Below are 13,578 nucleotides of genomic sequence, written 5' to 3' on the forward strand. Positions count from 1 at the left end.
GATGAGGTCAACCTGCAATGCTGACCTCAAACACGCCCCCCTGAGTCCCAGACCCAAGCAGCTGGACAAATCCCATTAACTATCAGGATCTATTGTACCTTAGAAAGCCAAATGGCTTTCTCCTTGATTCTGTGTTGACTTTCCCCGTGACCTAAGGTATTAACCTTTACACGGCAGGAACTATCAGTTCACACTCAGCCTTGACATGCAAACAGGAAGTTTGGGGCAATTCCATCATTCATAAACATCTTGACTGGTGATCTGGAGGCCTTCCAGGGCAAAGAAGGTATAATTGATCACTTCAGCTAAAGTTGGGGCAAATTCTGTACCATATTTTCTCAATAACTGAGACAACAGGTCCACAGAAAATAAGTGAGAACACAGTAGCTTAACAACACGATCAAGGCACGTGACCCAATTAACATTTATGGACTACTTGACACAACAACAGCAGAATGCATATTCTTCTCAAGTGGACAAGAAACAGTACGAAGACAGACCATATTCTGGGCCATAAAACAAGTCTCAGTAAATCTGAAAAGACAAGTTATACAAAACATATTCTCTAGCCACAATTAAAATAGAAATCAGTAACAGAAAGATCCCTGGAAAATCCCCAAATATGTAGAAACTACATAACACACTTGTAACTAACCCCTACACCACAGAAAAAAATCAAAAGGGAATTAAAAGTATTTTGAACTGAAGAAAATCCAAACAAAACATATGCTAAGGAGGAAATTACAGCACTAAATGTATCTATATTGAAAAGAAGGAAGTTCTCAAATCAATGACCTCAGCGTGCACCTTAAGAAACTAGAAAAAGAACAAGTTAAACCCAAAATAAGCATAAGAAAGGAAATAATAAAGACCAAAATGCAATGAAACCAAAAGCTTGTTATTTGAGATCAGTACAACTGTTAAGCCTCTAGCTAGACTGATTAGGGAGAGGGGAAAAAAAAAAAAAGACACATTACCAATATCTGAAATGACAAAAGTGACATCACTACAGATTCTACAGCTATGGAAAATAAGAGAATATTACAAGTAACTTTATGCCAATAAATCTGACAACATAGATGAAATGGGCATATTCTTTAAAATAGGTAACTTGAATAGCTTTATTATCTATTAAAGAAATGGAAATGTAGTTAAAAACCTTCCCTGAAGGAAAACTCCAGGCCTAGATAACTTTATTGGAGAATTTTACTACACATTTACAGAAGAAGTAATAAAATTCTACACAAACTCCAAAAACTTGAAAAGGAGGAAATTTTTTCCTACCCTAAGATTCCTGAGGGCAGGGAGCTTTTCTGGTTCACAGCTTTAACTCCAGAAACAAGTAGAGTACTCAGCATATTATAGGTGTTCAATAAATATCTGCTGCTTATGGTTACTATACTGTAGAAAGTATCCATAAAAAGAAAAGTTGAGCATAACCATGAAGGCCCAATGAGGGTAGGAAAGTCGGGCTGGAAGAAAGCTCATGTATAACAAGGTTATTTTGAATCTGGGTGACTGGTGAGGCGAACATAGCAACTTTACTTAGTAACAATAAGGAACTGGGATAAGTGGGGGAAAGAATAAGAGTATAAACAAAATAGTTTAAATATTTTGGACATGGGACAACTTGCACTGATAAAGTCAAATGTGTGAGTTAGAAGACTTGAAGAAAATACACCACAAAGCATGTTTTCATTAGTGTAAAAGGACTATGGGAGATAAGTTTCTTAATCATTTTTCTCTTATAATCTCATAATTATATATATATATATATATATATATTCAGTATATTCTTTTATTAACTCAATATTGAAATGCTATCTATTCTTACGCTCAGAAAATAACAGCTTTGATCTTCAGAATTCATCTCTAAAATCGTATTGTATCTATTTTATTTGTAACACATGTCAAAAACAATACAATTTTGACCTTTACATCAATATAATAATAAGATTAAATTCTCCAAGAGCAGGCCAGGAAAACAGCAAAGGGGTCTCCACTAAACCATGAAATACTTTCCACAATAAAGGATAGGATTTTGTAGGGATCACTGGAAGACCTAGCTTCTAGTTCTAGGTGAATGACTTTGGTTCTCATAGTTCAGACTTGTCTCAGCAAAAAGATTTAACTAAAATCCTTCCACATTGTTCTAAAGAACACTGTTTTTCCGCAGCTTGTGACTGATGGCCGAAACCAGCTTTTGGGTTATTCAGAGATTTTTCAGGGAACTGCAAAAGCACCTCTGGGTTTTGCTGAGACCTTGTCATCCTCCTAGAACCTGAAGAAAAGATCTTGGAGATGACCAGAGACCTCATTCTCCCAAGCCCCACCAGATCTATTGGGTTGTCGGAAAAGTCATGATGTATTTTTTCTATGTTTTTCGTTGCAAAAATGCATCATGACTTTTCCAACAACCCAATAGGAACAGAGGCCAGCAGTGATGTCTCAACAGGCAGCTAGAATAACCACGGTACAGTGCCCCAGAGGAACATGCAGACGTGAACTGAGCCGCAGCCAAGTCTTCACGGCCTGAGTAACTGAGACCTGAGAGGTGCTCAACCCATGTACTCATATTGTCCTTGTTAAGATCCAGAAACTCATCACCATGTAGAATGCAATCTATATGGTTTTGTTCCTATACTTAGCTACACGGCTATGGAAAATAGTTTTCTCTCTCTGGGTTTCATTTTCTTCATCTGCAAAAGTGGGAATATTAACTTCTTGGAAGATATATGTGGTAAGTAACATTATGCCACATAAAATGCCTGTTAGAAAGTACCCCCTCCCCCCAAATTAAGCCTCTTCCCCTGTGTCTCTACTGCATGTACATACAATAATTGTTTGGGAAAAAACTGTTGGGTTCTTTCACATGCATAGCAATGACTTATGAGAAAAATACTCCAATTTTTGTTTGCTGACAAAAGAAGTTGAATACTAAGTCAATATAAACAGCATCTGGAATTCTCTTTTAAAAAACTTACCTTAGCTCCATATTTTTCAATATATGCATTAAGTTTTCCGGCTTTATAAAATGGTATCTATAATAAAAATCCACATTTATAAAAATGACTTAGCATGAATATATTATTAAATAAAGTAATACATGAAAGACTTTAACATTATACAGCAGAGGGCACAGAGTCAGGCTATCATCCTAACAGCTTCTGTGCCTGGGAGAAGCGAGTGATGACCATTCTTTCCCTGAAATAGAACCTGTGGGTATGTTCTCAAAGTGAGGAAAGGCTTTCTGGGTGACATATGAAGGAAGAGGCCAATAACCTTCATACAATAAATACTGAACACCTTTCTTAATATACAGTAAGTTCTTAGACGTGAAGAAGGAAAATGGACACAAATGGAAGAGCAAGAGGAAGTTCAAAAGCCAAGGAGCTCCAACTCACCAGGGAAAGAAAGAAAACTTAAAAGAAGATGCTCTTTTTCACCTAACAGAAAGGCAGGTATGTAAGGCTGCAAATATCCAGTATTTGTGAGAAGGTGGAAATGTAAGTTCTTTTGTAAACTTTTTTTCATACACTATTTGTTAACATATAATCTAGTACAGCTTTACAGAGAGCAATTTCACAGTATCTAGATTCTAGCTAAAATGTGCTGCAATCCCACTTCTAAGAATTTAACCCATAGAAACTACCAGACAAATGAAAATGAAAATGACAGAATTTTAATGACACTTTCTGAAGCATTGTTTGTTTGTAATAGCACAAAATTAGAAACTCAGATGTGCATTAGAAAGTGATAATTAAATTATTTTATACCCATCCAATGAAGTATTTCACAGCCTTAAAATTAAGGAAGATATATGTACTAACATGGAACAATATCCAGGAGAGGCTGTTAAAGGGGAAATGAAAGGAAAGTTTCAACAGTACATATAATAATCCCATTTTCTACTTTAAATATTTTTGTAAATTTTTTTTTACAGCATATAATATACTTCTAATAAAGCAAAACGTATTTTTAGATAGCTATTCTCTTATTGTTTTTGCTAAGGTTAGGATATTTGAATTTACTACAACTCTAAAACAATTTCCTCCTTGTTCCACAAAATTTTCAGGTAGAAAAGAACACAGATAAGAAGTATTAGCTACTTGTTCACCAACAGCTTTTCTTCCTTAAAAACTATACAAAGGCTGAGAAGAAAAGGTTGGACATATCCATATAACCTAGAAGAAAAACAAAAGACTTGAAAATTTTGTATGGCTTATCAGCACTGTTAATAAGTGTTGGTTTCACTGGCTTCTGGGGAATTAAAATCTCAGAGTAAGAAGATTTTCAGAAATATTTTTGATAAAAATCTCAGGATAGTATGATTTTTATGAAGATTTTTGGCACTCCATTATCATTCCCCGTTATATACAGCACTGGGAAACATGTTTCTTGTTCTAATTGTACTAAGTGTAAAAAAATTTTTTTAATCAAGTTTCCAAATTAAAAAAAAGTTGATCTAAGTTCTTTAAACACAATCAGAGATTTGTTGGAATGAGAAACTTCTTTCTTTATATTACGTGTAATTCTAAAGAATAAAATGTGAGAAAAGAATTAAGCCTGCGCTATCTTAAAAAGTTATGCGGTAATATATTTTATTCATTAGTAGTTTTTATCTTAACATTTATGACAGAGAAAACTAAATATGAAATTAGAACCACAAAAATGGATTTTAAACATCAGGTATATCAAAGTTCAAGTCCGTTAATGGTTCAATAAAACTACAACACAGTGTAATTGGTCTTTATAACCAGCTTCAATTTGAGCTATAATTAATACCAGAATTACTGTTTATCAACATTGCCCCAAATAATTAGTAATAATACTTTATAAAATGTTAAAATACTAACCGCCATCACCACCCAAATTTGGTTAAATATTCCAAGCACAGGTGATGTAAGAATATCTTGGTGCAAAAGCAGCAATTGCCTGTGGAGATGAAATGTATTAATTTTAAAGTGGATTTGCCCACTGTTTTAACTTTATTGGAACATTTAAAAATCGCTTGATTCCAATCAAAAGTTTAAGTTTCTTCTAGGCAGAGACTGTGTTATAGGTTTCTATGCCTCCCCACACTTAGCATGGTACTTTGAACACGGCAGGCACTTAGCCAAGATTTGAATGAAGAGAATTATAAAGTTTTAATTAGAAAGTTCCTTTCATCTGTGAACCTAAATTCCTCCTTTAAAACTTCATTTCTGTGCTCCGTATATGCTTGGAGAAGTCTTAACACTGAAGAATCCAACTCTTTTAATTCCTGTTTCTTCCATTTTCCTTTTTTTTTTTTTAAGTGGTGGTCAGGGGCACTGGAGGCACAGTCTAAGGGTTCAACTATCAGTAAAGTTATCAACTACTTCAACGTTAGAACTATTGACTGGATTCTTTTCTTTCAAAAATAAATTTTTTTCTAAATTTTTGATGTGAGTAGGGGTTTTACTTTAGTATTCAACAGCCAAATGAACTTTCAACAGAAATCATCACAATTCAAATGACTTAACTTTGCTTCACAGGTCAAGGAAAAGGCGGAAAAAACACAAAAGGGAATACGGCTGGAAATATGAAAAATTTCAAAATTACTAATCATCAAGCAAATTAAAAAAAAAACCCACCAAAAAATGTGTGTGTGGGGCGGGTGGGGGATGGGAGTGTCTCAAAAAGTAAGATGAGATAACTCGTTTCTGGTGGCCTTATCTTTGCTAGAATGCTGGTAACCGCAGGTTTTTACTTTTGCAAGACGGGCCTTTGTCTGAAAGCCAGCTCTGCTTTCTCTGTCCCAGCCTCTCTGTCAGTCACTGGGAAGATGAGTCAAAACACCCTATTCTGTGGGCATGGCCCCGTACAATTTGAGGGCAAACAGCAGAAAATCTCACATACAATTTTCTACCTATTTGCTTCCTAAAAAGGGTCCCAGGTAAATGCTCAACAGGCATCAAATTATACCTCAGCAGGAAGGGTACAGACTCCTGGATGCACATGAGTAGGAAAATATACAACGGGAAGAAAAGTTTTATGAGTAAGAGCAAAATAGAGGACAGCCCAAAGAGCGTCTTTCTTATTTCGGACCCCTGGCAATCTTCTAAGTGTTTGTTCCTCTCTAAGAAATTCAGTTACAGATTTGCTCTTGCCACGTATTTTGAGAGTCTTTTTTTGAGTGCCTCAAATAATTTAAGGGACTAATATGTGGTGAGTCCTTAGTAATCACAGAGTTATACTTGAGGCTTCAACAAAGCTGTTTTTCAAAGACTATCTTGGGTTAGATGTTTAAAGATAGTTGTTGGAGAATTACTTTTCAGAAACACTCATACTGATCTGAAAATTAAATTATATTAATCTAAAATGTTTACAGTACCTGTTAAAGTGCCTCATAAACAGTGGGTACTCAGTAAATATTTATTATTAAGTACGATTTCTAAGTTTTGGGGAGTCTGATTTATTTCAGGAATGTCTATAAAAATTTTAAATTAAAAAGATCACACAAGAAGCCACAAATATATAAAAGCTCAACAGTGAGATATTCTATCTCATGTATTTTAAGTTCTTCCCTAAATGTAATCCTATATACCTGTTCAGAACAAAACTGAATTTATTTTAAAATTATATACACAGATTAAGTCAATGAGTATTATGCTTTAAAGGAGATACTTTTTTTAAAAAAAGATTTTATTGGGGAATTGGGGACCAGCCAAGTTGTCGTCTTTCAATCTTGGTTGTGGAGGGTGCAGCTAGCTCAGCTCCAAGTACAGTCGCCATCCGGCTGCCCGTCGGCAGCTTGTGGCCACTCAGCTCAAGGTGCTGCATTCAATCTTAGTTGTGGGTGGTGTAGCCCACCATCCCATGCGGGAGTCGAACCAGCAACCTTGTTGTTAGGAGCACGTGCTCTCACCAGCTGTGTCATCCTGCCACCTGTTGTCATCTCAGAGGCAGCTCAGCTCGGGTGCAGCTCGCTGACCCATGTGGGAATCGAACCAGTGACCCTGTTACTCAGAGCTCGTGCTCTTAACCAGCTGAGCCACTTGGCTGGCCCCTAAAGGACGTACTTCTAAAACAGCTCTTATAGGTCTCAAAAAGTTTAGAAAGTGTTAGTTATAAAATGTACTTTTTACCTGCACATCTTCATTTGTGCACTCCTCATCTCAGCATCTGCCACCTCATTACTCAATATTATCCTGACAGCACAGAGTTTGTGTAGATCTGGAAGTGTGATGAAGAAGAGTGACGGCTGCCTAGAACCATTCATGTTTTCCTGTTGACTGAATGAGTGTCTCAGGCCTTTAAAAACAAAGAAGCAAACAAACAGCAATGAAAAGGTAGTAAATTATCTTATCAATAGGGTTTCAAAACCAACTCATCACAGAACACTTGCTATTGTGTTGAAATAAGATACTAACAAATTAGTTAGCAAACTTCAGCAGTGAAATATCACTGACATTTTACCTTTAAGGTTGCGTAGAGATAATCTAGAATTCTTTTGGTACATGTTTTACTAAGACATGATTCACATAACATACAATTCAAAGTGTACAATTAAATGGTTTTTACTATATTCACAGTTATACAACCATTACAATACATTTTAAAACACTTTAATTACCCCAAAGAGAGCATTTAGAACTTTAGACCTGCAGTTTTATATCACAAATATAATAATTTGAGTATAAATTGAGCATATATAATACAAAAACCCCAACATGTTTATTAAATGCCTACTCTGCTCTAGCGACTAGATACATTTCTACCATATTGTCTTTTTTTTTTTTTTTAATGAATTCCTTCTAAAATCCCTGGCTGTTCTTAAGTGTACTTTTGTTTTCAGGAAAACAAAATCTTTCCTAGGACAATAAAAAAAATCAGAATACATAGCAAAGTCTTCTATTCTCTCAGGGTATCTCTACAAAGTACTTAAAAGTTAAATAATAGATTTTTCATCATTTTATATGAAAGAAAATGTTTACTGAGATTTCTAAATTGTTATCTAGTTTTCTTTTCCACTAATTATCTGGCTTTAAAACGTCTATATGGGACACATTTTACAGTTGATAATTCATAGGGCATACCTTTGAAGTCTATCTAATATATTACTTAAAAAACCTGGAATGTAAAAGCAAAATAAGTCAGACAGAAAAAGTCAAGAACCATATGGCTTCACTCATAGGTGGAATATAAAACTGAAAGCAACAAAGGAACAAGACAATTAAACCAAGAAAAACTGACAGGCACAGACAACAGTTTACTGGTTACCTACCAGAGGGTAAGCGGGGAGGGGGTGGTAGAAGAGGGAAGCGGGTGATGGAAGAACTGCCCGGGTGGTGAACACACAATACAATCTATAAATGATGCTTTAGAGAAATGTACACTTGAAACGTATATATAATTTCAGTAACCAATTTAAGCTCAACTTCTGTAATGTGCACAAATACATCAGGAGAAGAAAACCGGTTCTAGCACTTCAAACTTTTTAGCATCAACATATTTCCTCTCTTTGAGCAGAAAAGTAATCACACATGAGCTCAGGAATCTGGAGTGCGCCTCGCCTTAAATCTGGTCTCAGAAACCAAATGCCTTTATGGTGCCATTTGAGGACGGCCGGCGATGCCCTTTCAGCCCAACACATCCTCTTCACTCAAGAACCGCTGCACTTGACATTTTCCTTAGAGATCACCTGGTTCTTCTAAAAGTGGAAGTACTCTTAGAATGGTTAACACAAAGTAATTCACACGAGGTGTTAATGGCCAAATCAAGATGATTTCTGATATCATCATCAACAAAAATATTCCTTCCGTCTCTCTGCTTTTCCGCCCTCTCTCCTATCTAAATGCTTACTGTTGTGACAAGTTAAAAAAAAAAATGAAGTACAAATGAATGCTTCCAAGGCAAACACAACCTACTGTGAATTTTACCTAAAATTCACTTGCTCTGAAAGCATTTTAGAAAAGGACATCAATAATGAGTGAGGCAAAAGATACAGCACAGAATTATGCTGTATATTATGATTATGCCTTGGATCCAGAGGTAAAATTGTGTGCATTTTAAAGAAAACAGGTCAAAGACGTGGGCGAAAATTTGCCATATTCCTTTCATTTCTAAAACACATTTCCCACTAAAATCACTTTCCATCTCATTTCTCCTTTAAACATCTTGTAGCCGAGTTACCAAAATCTCCTGTAGAAGGTCCTCCCCTTCTTTTGTCAATCTTCAAAGGCCGATCAGAAGATTGTAGGTAAACGACACTGATCTGTTCAATGGAACAAGCAAGAACTGATTTACTTTGATTGTTTAGAATTACCTTTAACGTTTTTGTTTTTTTTTTAGGCTCATGATCAGCAAAATTCTCAGATTACAAGTTTGTCTTCTTTTCCTAGGTTGCGGAAGAGCAGCACTGTAAGGCTCAACACCCGGGCCAAAGCTTCATTAATATATACGGATGAATTAATTAGCAACACACTGTTCCGAGAATCGCTCCACCCCACTTCTGTCCCCGGGGTGCGTGTGAGCAACAGGAACCCCCCAAACTACACGTCCGAGGCCTCCAAGAACCCAAAGAGAACGGACTTGGGCGTGAGCGCCCCGCCCCGAAGCCGCTGAGTCTGAGCAGCCTGCGGTCCCCCGGGAGCCGCCTTCACTTCCTCCTCCGTGCGGACCCGGGGGAGGAGGGCGGGGGTCACGGGCCGGAAGTCAGACTTCCCGTGGGCTCCCCGGGCGCCCGCTGTGGTCTTTCCCTCTCTCTGGGCCTGTCTGACCTACAGCAATGGAATTGGGTGGGACCATCCCCAAGGTTTTTGTTTTTGAGCTTAAATACTGTTTAAAGGGTGATTCTATAAAGTTCTGATAAAATAAGGTGCCCTAAGCCTTGGGCCCTGAGGGCCTCCGTGCTTCGCTCCTCGCGCTCCAACAGCGACCGCCAGCGCGCCCGCACGCACATGCGCATTCCCAGCTCATCCCTCTCAGAGCCGCGCGCGAGGGTCCCGGGGCGCTGGCGGGGGCGCCCTGCCAGCCCCTTCCCTACTCGCACGGCTTCCTGACAGTAGTAAAAGGAACCTGTAAAATGTTTTGGTTTTTTTTTAACTGTAAAAGCAATGTCCTCAAAGACGTCGCCTCCTGAGGCGGACGCAGGGCCTTCTCCCTGTCGGCGAGGAGGCTGCGGGGTGATGGCGGGACCTGCAGTGTGACCTACCTCGCTCCCTCACCCGGCTGCCTCTGGCCCGGCCTCACCTCTGAGGGATCGATCTGTGCCCGCTGGTCCGCTCTCCCTCGGCGATCTCCTCACCACCGGCCGACCCCACTCCCAGCATGCCCCGCACACCACGTGCTCCCGGCATGCCCTGCAATCCCAGCATGCCCAGGGCGCTCCCAGCATCCCCCACGCGTCTCAGCTTTCTTCGGCAGCACTGGCACCGCTGACAGCAGCTGGGCGGCCCCGCCGCTCGGTGAGAGAAGAGCTGGGGTTGGCACCGGTGGGGCCCGGCCCCGAGGCTCTCGTGGTCCTCGCCGGAAAGCTGCATCCACGTTGCATGGCCGCTGGGGAGCCGCAGGCACCAAAGCCCGGTGCGCAAGCCCACCCTTTGTGTTCCCCTGAAAGTCCTGCGGTGGCCCAAGTGCCCCTGACTGGAACGTGCTGCCGCGTGGCGTGGAGCGGAAGCTTTGATTGACACATTTGTTAGGTACCCGCTGTGTGCGGGAGCTTCTCTAGGCCTCAGTCACGGAGCATTGAGCAAACACCGCTCCCGGCCCTCATGGGGCCTACGTTTTACTTTGGGGCCTGGGAGACAAATAAAGGAGCAAAATATTAGTATGGTAGGTGGTGCTAGGCGCTTTGGAGACAGGGAGTGTTGGGAGAGGCCGTCACAGGTAGAAGGCGACCTGTGAGTAAGACACGAAGGAGATGGGTGGGGACGGCCATTCGGATGTCCCGGGAGGACGGACGTTGCAAGAGGGAGTAGCGAGTCCAAACGCGGAGGCAGGAGGGCGATCAGTCGGCTGCAGGGGAGCTGGAAAGAGAAGCAGCAACGTGGGGCCAGAGAGGTTTGGCTGTATGCAGCTCTTCCATAACGATGAAGATTGTTATGTTCAGTCATATTGACACTGTCGGGACGGGAGAAAACTAGGCCAGACTCTGTGGCTAGGCAAGTACCATGAGAAAATGAAGGCCATTTTCCATGTCTAGGATGGTTATTTACGGGTAGCGTGTTACGAGCTGTCCTGACGCAGAGGGAGACGGGGGCTTGGAAGGACAGGTCCCGCCCGAGGCGTGCGCCTCCTCCCAGTCACTGCGGGGGATTTGAGAATCACACAGACTTACTGAGTTGGCACCTTCTGCTTCATTTGTTAGCGGTGAATAAACTAAGCCAGGCTCTAGAATAACGGTACGTGACGGAAAATACTTTTTTACTATCCTTTAGCAAAGCTCTTTTCAATATTCTGGTCCTGCTGGAAGCAAAGCCAAGAAAGGGCTGTTTTATCCACTTGTACTCTTTTATGTGGAGACATCAAGCACCTTGGATTGGTCCTACAGCGACACACTTGTTCATTTTAAACTATTTTCATGCTGCTGCATTTATCGTCTCTTTCCCCGTTTCCTAGACTGGGAAAGAAAAGTTTTGCCTTTAGTAGATGTCCTGGGAAAAATTAAAAAAAAAAAAACTTGGCTAGTACTCTTGCTAGAGACAGATAAATCAGTCCGCATTTCTCGGTATGGTTTTAGTATAATTATGGTTTTTCCATGTCATCTCATATCACATTTATGCTCTTATTCATTAAAAACGTTTATTGAGCACGTGCTTCGGTGACTACCGGTCCCCGCCCTTAAGGAGCTTTTGATCCAGTGAGAAAGACAAACACGTGGACCAATGATGTGGTGAGCGCACGATAGAGATGGTCAGGGGAGCAAGGGCTACTGAGAGGGCACTCGTGGAACGGCAAGGGCGTTTGGGGAGCACATCCTCTAGAGTTGCTCCTAAGCTGGGTCAAAAGGGGTCCTGAATCCTTGGCCGGAATAAAGGAAGTGGGAGAAGGGAGGCGAGGAGGGTACTCTGACAGAGGAGAGAACTTGAGCAAGGGTATGGAAGCGAGGAAAGGACGCTGTGTCTCCGGAGATCTCAAGATAGCTCACTGTTGCTAGACTGTAAGGTTTGAGGGGGCATGACAAGGGATGAAGCTACAGGGGGAGGCAGACTTTGAATGATCTTGGATGCTCTGGTGAGGAGTTTGAACTTCAGTAATTGGAAGACATTGGAAGGTCTTAGGCAAGTAATGATGTGATCAGATGTTATTTTTGGATCTTCTATGGAAGATGGGTCTGAGGAGTTGAAGACTAGAGGCAAGAAAAACTTGTTAGGAAGTTCTTGTAAGCAGATAGGCGGGTACTCATGAAGAGCCGACCTAGGACAGTGATAGTAGGGATAAACAGGAGAGCACCGATTAGAGAGATGTTTAGGAAAAAATATCTATAGGACTTGGTGCTGGATTCAATTTTGAGGGTGACCTGGATGATTTCCAAGCTTCTGGCTTGGGTAACACCATCCACTCTATTTCATAGAACTGTCTGGAACCCTGAACCCTTTGCAAAGTTAAATAGGCTATCTGGAATTTTCCTTATCTACACCATTTCACTCGTTTTATTGGGCTGTCAGAAAAGTCATGGCGTATCTTTTTTGTTTTTCATTGCAAAAATGCGTCATGACTTTTCCGACAACCCAATATTTACTTGTGCTGGAGATAAAAAGAGATTCAAAAATAAATTTGATATTTCAACCATGTCCTACAATGAAACATGTACTCTCTTTATTTGCCTCCTACTCCTTACAGAAAGATGTTCCAGGAAAATGTGCCTAAGAATGTATTTATAAGATGTCCTATAATAAGGTTAACTTATTGTCTGAAGTTAACTGAGGAAAGTCGCCCTACTTCAGCAATGAACTTGACATTTGTATTAGCTTTGTGATCAGATAATATATCCATTGCTCTCTAGTCTTAATTTCTGTCTTTGCAACACACTTGATCAGAGATCCTCAACTGACATTTTGGTGTTATAAATATACATGGGTAGAAGCAATTTTAAGTCATATATCATTTATTTTAAAAAGAATACAAATGTTAAGAATTTAGAAAATTTTGGAAATTATTGCTAATGGGGAATTGTTTAGAAATCAACTAACAAGCTTATATATAATAGAGATATAGATTTTTTTGGAAGGGAAAACATAACCTATGGTAACATGGTATTTAAAAGACATGGATATAATGCAAGTTATCCATGTAGGTATTTGAGTTGGAGTCCATCTTTGTAGAAGTGCCCATTTGTTAAAGGAACCAGCTCTCTATGGTTATAACTACAGAATGGCAAATATAACTACCAATGGGCAGGAAATCAAGTAAGTCTTCTGCACAAGTGGCAGAAGTAATTAGAAATTTAAAAATCAAATAATGTTTGCTTATTTTTGTCTTACAATGGAAGAGACTAGGTGCTTTTTACAGTATATACATATATATATATATTTTAAAATATTTTTATTGGGGTGTTGGGGGATGGGGACAGTGCTGGGGAATTGGGGGAAGGGGAACAGACAAGTTGCTGTC

At 39.8% G+C, this 13,578-nt stretch overlaps 1 protein-coding gene across 6 annotated transcripts in view; it reads right to left on the reverse strand.

Moving 5' to 3' along the window:
• CUNH18orf63 (chromosome unknown C18orf63 homolog) overlaps positions 1 to 10,292 on the reverse strand; it is a 28,311-nt gene extending 18,019 nt beyond the window's left edge. For 4 of the 6 annotated variants that reach the window (XM_019643417.1, XM_019643414.1, XM_019643418.1 and 1 more), the window contains exons 1-5: positions 10,216 to 10,292; positions 9,157 to 9,238; positions 7,110 to 7,275; positions 4,857 to 4,935; positions 2,985 to 3,041 (exon numbers count right to left, since the gene is read on the reverse strand). In XM_019643417.1, coding sequence (XP_019498962.1) covers positions 2,985 to 3,041; positions 4,857 to 4,935; positions 7,110 to 7,243 — 270 coding nt within the window. In that variant the 5' untranslated portion in view covers positions 7,244 to 7,275; positions 9,157 to 9,238; positions 10,216 to 10,292. Of the gene's footprint in view, positions 1 to 2,984; positions 3,042 to 4,856; positions 4,936 to 7,109; positions 7,276 to 9,156; positions 9,239 to 9,289; positions 9,647 to 10,177 lie in introns of those variants that run through there. The other 2 variants (XM_019643415.1, XM_019643416.1) reach the window with 2 other exon arrangements.
• Positions 10,293 to 13,578: the final 3,286 nt, after the last annotated feature.

This window comes from Hipposideros armiger, unplaced genomic scaffold, assembly GCF_001890085.2.
Source record: "Hipposideros armiger isolate ML-2016 unplaced genomic scaffold, ASM189008v1 scaffold_77, whole genome shotgun sequence".
Classification (NCBI taxonomy): domain Eukaryota; kingdom Metazoa; phylum Chordata; class Mammalia; order Chiroptera; family Hipposideridae; genus Hipposideros; species Hipposideros armiger.